Source organism: Pithys albifrons, chromosome 22, assembly GCF_047495875.1.
Source record: "Pithys albifrons albifrons isolate INPA30051 chromosome 22, PitAlb_v1, whole genome shotgun sequence".
Taxonomy (NCBI): Eukaryota; Metazoa; Chordata; class Aves; order Passeriformes; family Thamnophilidae; genus Pithys; species Pithys albifrons.
Genome location: NC_092479.1, coordinates 5538884 through 5546023, shown reverse-complemented (window position 1 = coordinate 5546023; position 7140 = coordinate 5538884). Strand labels below are relative to the sequence as shown.

The 7140-nt window shown below is 48.6% G+C and overlaps 1 protein-coding gene across 3 annotated transcripts; it reads left to right on the top strand.

Moving 5' to 3' along the window:
- The first annotated feature begins 544 nt into the window (after positions 1-544).
- TNFRSF14 (TNF receptor superfamily member 14) lies at positions 545-7052 on the top strand. 3 transcript variants are annotated; one of them, XM_071575803.1, is made up of 8 exons: positions 545-856; positions 1000-1105; positions 1924-2049; positions 2580-2735; positions 2978-3068; positions 3532-3665; positions 3949-3965; positions 6721-7052. In XM_071575803.1, the coding sequence occupies exons 1-8, from the start codon at positions 809-811 to the stop codon at positions 6811-6813; spliced, it is 771 nt and encodes a 256-aa protein (XP_071431904.1). In that variant the 5' UTR covers positions 545-808; the 3' UTR covers positions 6814-7052. The 3 variants fall into 3 exon arrangements, with proteins under 3 accessions (XP_071431904.1, XP_071431906.1, XP_071431903.1); XM_071575802.1 differs by lacking the exon at positions 6721-7052 and adding an exon at positions 4149-4781 and having other exon boundaries at positions 551-856; XM_071575805.1 differs by lacking the exons at positions 3949-3965; positions 6721-7052 and adding an exon at positions 4149-4238 and having other exon boundaries at positions 546-856.
- The last annotated feature ends 88 nt before the right edge of the window (positions 7053-7140 follow it).

The window sequence follows — 7140 nt, the reverse complement described above, 5'->3', positions numbered from 1 at the left end:
GAGAGCAATAAAATGCATTTGTGTGCAGCTTCTGTGTGGTTCTGTCCCTGAGGGATGCGCAGCCACTCGCACCCCTGAGAAAGATTAATGTCAGTCTTGTGAAGAAATGGATTTTTGGGAAGTTCAAGGAGCTCCCGTTTGTGTGTACTCTGTGTTCTCCTTACTTCTGTATGTGAGTCCCCCTGACCCCAAGGAGTAAGAAGTGCTCCTGTCATCCACATTTCCCTCATTGAATTCTGGTGAGCATTTCCCTGGTCAGAGCCCCTCCTGTCCACACAAACCCCTCACCTGAGCAGGAGAGCCTTCACCTGCAGGAACCAAAACTGAGTCCTCCTTCCTTCCTTCCACATGATCCTGTCACAAATGAGTCCCCTGAGGCAGGTTTGGAGGGGCTGTTCGACACCATTTGAGGGGTTTGTTCACCACAATTTGAGGTGTTTGTTCCAGGCTTTAAGGGGTCTGTGTGCCAGGATTTGAGGGGTTTGTTCCGGGCTTTGAGGGGTGGATTTGTTTGCCCGCTTTTGAGTGGTTTGTGCCAGGTTTTCAGAGGGTGGCTTGCTATGATTTTAGGGGCATGTTTTGGGTTTTGATGGGTTGGTTTGGCACAATTTGAGATATCCTACGGACTTCGGGTCCTGCTCTCTCTCTGCACAACCTTCCCCGCTGTACCCGCCGAAGCGAGTGGGAAGCAGCGCGACTGCCTCGGGGGAACAGGACGAACGGGCAGCTTTTTCCTCTTTCTGTTTTTCATCTAACCCTTTCGCTTTCGGTTCATGTCTGCGGTCCTGACGAGACGGTGCCGTCCCGCATGGGGCAGCGGTCGCGGGGGCCCGGCCGGGGCACCACCATGGGGCTGGTGAGTGGGGCTGGTGCTGGGGCACCCCCACCCCAGGGACCCACCTCGGGGGCGACCAAAGTGTCCCTGAGGGCACCGCTTCGGTGGCCGGGAAGGGGGACCTGGTTCCGGGAGAGTAAACGCAATGCTTGTATCGCCCCGAGGTCCTCGCCGCGGTGCTGATCGCGGAGCTGGAGCGCTCGGACGCGGCGGGTTGTGAGCTGGGCGAGTACCCCAGTGGCACGGAGTGCTGCCCCATGTGTGCTGCCGGTACGTACAGGGCTGCCTGCCCTGCCTGCCTGTTCTGCTCTGCCCAGCCTGCCCTGCCCTCCCCCCCCGCCCGCTCAGCGTCTCGGCTTGGAGTGGCTCCTCCGGCCTCGGGGACCGCGGGGTGACCGATGGCAGTGGCCATGGGGTGCCCTGACTCAGTGGGCAGTGGCCATGGGGTGACCCACAGCAATGGGCAGTGGCTATGGGGTGACCCGCGTCAGTGGGCGGTGACTATGGGGTGACCCACCTCAGTGAGCAGTGGCCATGGGGTGACCCACAGCAATGGGCAGTGGCTATGGGGTGACCCACGTCAGTGGGCGGTGACTATGGGGTGATCCACCTCAGGGAGCAGTGGCCATGGGGTGACCCACAGCAATGGGCAGTGTCTATGGGGTGCCCCACCTCAGTGGGCGGTGACTATGAGATGAGCTGTTTCAGTGGGTGGTGGCCAGGTGGACCTATCCCCCTGCCATCCCTGCTGTGCCCCTACAAGAGCCACGCAGCCTGTGCCAGTGAGCATCACCCAGGGCTGTCCTCTCCAGCCAGCACCCAGTACCAAGCCCTGTCTCTTCCTTGTGAGCCTCCACCGTGGCCATAACAGAGTCTCTGCTGGGGTCGTTGGTAAAGTCACAGTTACCACGGACCACCTTTTTGTGCCCTTGTTCTCTTTTAGGGTTATCTCCTTGCTATTAGGGTATTTCCAAGATCCTTGTAGCTCATCTATAGTAGTTAGGTGCGGTTTGGAGCCAGTGTCAGTCCCTGGCCACATGAGCTTTGCTAACAGAGCTGCTTCTTGGGGATTGGTTTCTGGTTTTCAGGGTATCGAGTTTTCAAGCACTGCACTGCCATTTCGAGCACAACGTGCACCCCTTGCGTGGCAGGGACCTACACAGATCACCCCAATGGCTTAACACAATGCAGGCCATGCAAACTGTGTGATCAAGGTAAGGAGGATGCTCAAGAACCAGTTTAAATGTTTTTTTCTTGCCTTTGCATGGATACATTCTCCCTTCTTTCTTGCCTCATTCACTTGACAAATTATTCAGTGGGAAGAACAGGCTCATGTCACTGTGCAGACCTAGGAATGCTGTCAGCTGTGGGATGGAAGGGAAAAACTGACAGAGAGGTTCAGGTGGCACCACTGGAAGTTTGATCTGCAGTCTCTGTCTTAAAGGCTCCCTGAGGTTGTAGTGAGGTGTCTAAAGAGTACTGGGATAAGGTGGTCCTGGAAGAACTTCACCAGGACAACTAATTTAAAAACATCTGATCTAGGAGTATTTTGCTTTTGCCATTAACTTATGATGGGCATAAATGTGAACCACGATGCTGCCTCTGTGAGGAACAGGGCCTTTTTCCACATCCAGAGTTCTGGTGCTCTTCCCCAGTGCATCAAGGCAAGGCTAAATGTTCTTGTTTGCTTTGGTTTCTGTTTCTACATGTCAACACCATGGCTGTGTGTGCGGATTTCTCTCAGGAGCCAACCTGGTGACAGCAGTAGCATGTACTGATAGAAAGAACACGGTGTGTGACTGCCAGCCAGGGCACTTCTGCCGCTCCCTTGAGCCTGAGGGCTGTGAGCTCTGTCAGCCCTACACAGTCTGTGTCCCTGGCACGATGGTCAAAGAACGGGGTAAGTCAAGAGAGTGTCAGTAGCACCAGCATCAGAGCTTTTCTGTGGAGTGGAGCTTAGTGTGATGTGGCCAAGAACCCTTTGTGCTTTTTCCCTGAGTGCAAAGGCAGGAGTGTGTGAGCTGCTGTCCGTTGGGAGGGGTCTCTGCAGTAATGGCTGGGTCACTTCCAAAGACCAGACTGAACCAAAGCTCACCTTAGCCAGAGGGTCAGAGGGAAATCCTGGGGGCTTCTCCCTTCTAGGCACATACACCAAGGACCATGTGTGTGAAGTCTGTCCTCCTGGCACCTCCTCCAGAGCCAACATGTCTGAGACCTGCACACCATGGCCCAGGTAACCCTCCCTTCCAGTAAGGCACCGAGTGTGGAATCCTGTTCCTCTGGCCCACTCTTTGCTGGGAACAGCTTAACTCTTCTCTGTATAAACCCCCATTAACATGACAGATTTAGCCTTCAGCCTCTCGTTTGAACTTGACATTGCACAGGAGACCCTTGGGCAGGGTCAGCAGAGCTGGATCTGGAGCCAGGGAGAGCAGTATCCTCCTGGCACCTGGGTATTAGCTGACACATCCTTTAGCTAGGGTAGAAATGGTGAGAGTTTGCTTCTGAGGAGAATCATTTTGCACTTAGAAGCATTAACACAAAGAGGTAAGTCAGCTCTCGCTTTGATTACCCACCAAGAGCCTTGGGAATGCTCCTGGCTGGGGAGGTTGATGTTAAACACAGGGCAGCAGTTCCAGTGCAGGCTCTGCTGGCAGGTTATATCATCACAATGATGATTTCTTCTCTCACACCAGACTTGAGGAGCAGCCGCCTTCCACAGCTCTACCTGTACCAGCAATCGTAGCAATCGCTGTCTCTGTTTTGGTGGCTGCTGCACTTGCTGTTGGATACGTCTGGCAAAGGAGGAAAAGGAAAAGTACTACGCTACGTAAGTAAGAAGAGCATGACTGTAAAGGGGTGGGTTTGCAATATTATTCTGAGGAATGGCCTTAGATGTTCAGCTGAAAACTTAGCAGCCAGTTAGAGGTGGCTGTAAGGCAGTTTCAGTGACTCTGGGTCACAGTTTGCCTGTGTGCCCTTGGGCTGTGCCTTTGCACTGACTCTCAGTGCTGCCCCAGTGCTGCCTGCCTGGCACAGCGTGGGGAGGAAATTGCATTAGTAAAAAGTTCCTCTTCCTGCTTGTTGATGGGACTCTTTCCTTTCCATTGCAGCTGTGCAGGAGTCAGTGGTGAGTATCCCTCTCCTTTCTCTCTTGAGGGAATATGTTGAAATCTGATTTGAGAGGGACCCAGCAGTGGCTCTTACTCTTAAGGAATAAGCCAAAGTCTGGCTGTTTGTAGTGGAAGGAGCAGGAATTGCTGATAAAAACTGACTGTTCATGCACTCTGTTTTCCTTGGATGCATCATAAAGCGTGAAGAGCATCGTCAGGCTTTGAGGTTCACCGAGGAGAAAAGGGATCAAACAACTGTTCCTGTGCAGGAAATTGGTGCTGACCCTGAAGAAATCAGGCCTGAATTGGACAATCTTGTTTCAACTATGGCAGACAATGGAGATGGTTGAAAAAACCCAAGCATAAGTCCTCTTTGTCTAAAACTTTGTGAAGGGTAAAGAAAGCTTGAAAATGAAAAGGAAGGTTTGCAAAGGAGTTAATGAAATAGGTCAGTGGCATCTTGTGAAGCATCAAGGTCTGAAACAGCTGAGTGATCAAGGCACTGGGAAATCTCTCCCTTTTCCATCCCCTTCACGGAGCAGTGGGCTGTGTTGAATGCCTGGAGTTTCATTCCATCACAGACACCTGACACTTGCTACACATTAATCATTCCATAAGTGCTTGTTGGTAGGAAAAAATGGCTTTTTTCACTTAAAGCATTTCACAAAAATCCTGCATACCAGTTTCCAAACACATTTGTACAGTTTGTTTGTTTTTTTTTAGCTGGGAAAAGAAATTGTACTCAGCAAGGAGCATACAGCTTTTAGTAAAGAAAACTAACATCCTACGTGACCTCTGTGTTTTAAAATAAAGTTTTAACTAATGAAAACCTATTCTCTCTGTGAAAGAATTTTCCTGGTACTTGCAGAAGGGAAAACTCTTGAGTTGCTTTTGGCATCACCTTAAGGGAAAGGATTGTTCTGAAAGAGCATCCTGGTGGATGTTTTTAAGGAAGGATTTGGCGAGGACAGAAATGCTTTAGTTGTCAGAATTATCTATAAAATGAGATGTTGAAGAAGTTGGAGAGGGGCAGAGAAGGCCTGGGACCAGGAGGAAGGGGAAAAATGGGCAAGGGTTGCCTTTTGCTTATGGAAAATATGATAGACAACTTATTCATGTTTTTTTTAATGTTAATTTGTTCAGCAGAATTAGTTCTGGGTGTTTTTGCAGAATAAGGTGATGCTTCAGAAACTCTGGTACAGTACAGTGAGCTCTGCTATGAAAACAAACTGCAGGCAAAGGAAAGTGAAAGTTTTAGGGAACACTTTAAAATGTCTTAAGAATTCTGTGTTGTAAACATGCAGATCTGTCCATGGAGAAACATTCCCTGTTACAGTTTTAATAATAAGATCTTGTGATTTTTAGTTTTGGTTTTGGTTTGTGTTTTATTTTTTTTCTTAAAGTGCAAATAATGACACAATTGTCATGGTTTGAAAACCTTTCCATTGCATTAATCATGGCAGGGCAAACTGCCTACAGTTTCTGTCACTCCCAGGTATTTTTGCAAAAAAAGGAGTGCCACAATTCCAAAGTTTTGGAAGCATCTGAACCTGAAAGAAGCACAGCTTTTGCTGATTCTTGTGTGCCTGCTGGGAATCAGTTTTACTGTTGGTGGTCTAATAAGTGACAAGTCAATAAGACAGTTCTGACATTTCCTTCTGAAATGTGTTTTTGTGTTTGCTGGTTTGTGGCTGGTCTGACTTCCTGGCTGTGTCATAATGAACAGTAACGGGAGGAATTGGGAAAGTACAAATTTTTTTCTAACCGTTTTTCACTTGGGTAAGTTCTTTACTAACTGGTTAATGTTTCATTAACATTGGATATTTTCCAGCATTTCCAACCGTGTAATTTCCTAATTGTTAACCCCTTCTTGTCTCTCTGTAACACTCGTGCATGAAGGGCCCATTGTTGAATAAAAAGCTTTTTGAGTAAACTTTCAAGAGAAAACCAAATCCCCAAATGGAGAAAGTTCAGAGAACAGTGACATGGCACCTTCAGCCTTCTCTGTGCTACAACCAACCTTCTGCTGAGTTTTGTTTTGTTTTGTTTTTTATCTTCTAATGACTTAATCTTTTGGCTGAGGGCCCTCATTGTCATCCTGCTGCTGCACCTGCACTGCTGTGACCTGTGGATTTGGACAGATCTTGCAGCTTTGCAACCATCAGTGCTTCCTGCAGCTCGCAGGTGGCAGGTGTTACTCAGTGCCTTCATATGGGCTCTGTTTTCTTCCAAAAATGGGAATTGTTCATCCCTTACCTGGCAGGGATGTTCCTGATGTGTGCCTGGTGCTTTGGTGGCCGTGGAGTTTGTTCTCAATGTGGTGGTCCTTCAAGGTGTGAAGATTTCATTGCTGCTCGTCTGCGGATCTGTTAATTCTCCCCTTGGGCTGCTCAGAGTTTGTAAAGCACTTTGTAAACCTCCCTGGCCAGGTGTAACCCCCTCGTGGGTGCTGTAGGTGTCCTGCCAGGCTGCTGCTGGAGCCCAGGCTGGCTGCCTTACAGGCTGGGTCATTGTTGAATACTATATTGGACCACTCTGGATCTTGAGGTATTTGGTGTTACTGTTTTACTGAGGTGAACTAAATAAACAGCCATGAAAGGAGGTGAAGATCTTAAGAAGGGAAAGGAGTTAAATATTTCTATTGTTCAGTAAGTTTGTCATTAGAAGGAGAGGCTTATTACTGTTTAGGTAGCAATTGCTCCAAAGATGTTTTTGAAAGAAATACCTGTCCTCCAGCCCCTTAATTTTAACTTTCAGTGACTTCCCTTGCAGGTAGAAGCTGCTGTAGGTGGCTGGGAGCTCTGCAGAGCCCGGGAAGGAGGTGCAGCATCAACCAGGATCACCCATCTATCAACTAGAAATTAGTTTTTTGGGTGCTGCCATAGCAGGGTGTTTAAAGTCTGCACCAAATGTGTGTTCGATGAAGCCTGAAAAAACCTGCTTCTGTTGGATGAGGGTTTTGGTGTGTTTTGGAAGCTGGAGCCGGATTTGTCACCAGATGGCAGCATGAGAGAAGGAAAGGCTTGGTGTTCCTTGTTCTGGAAAACATCAGGATCATCCTTCTTTTCCTAAGGATGTAATAAAGCTTCTCTGATGCCTATTAATTGCTGGAAGTTTAAAATATTATCATTATAGTAGGATGCTTACAAGGAAAGCCACCCAACCTTCTCCATAGAGGAATTCTTGCTGAAT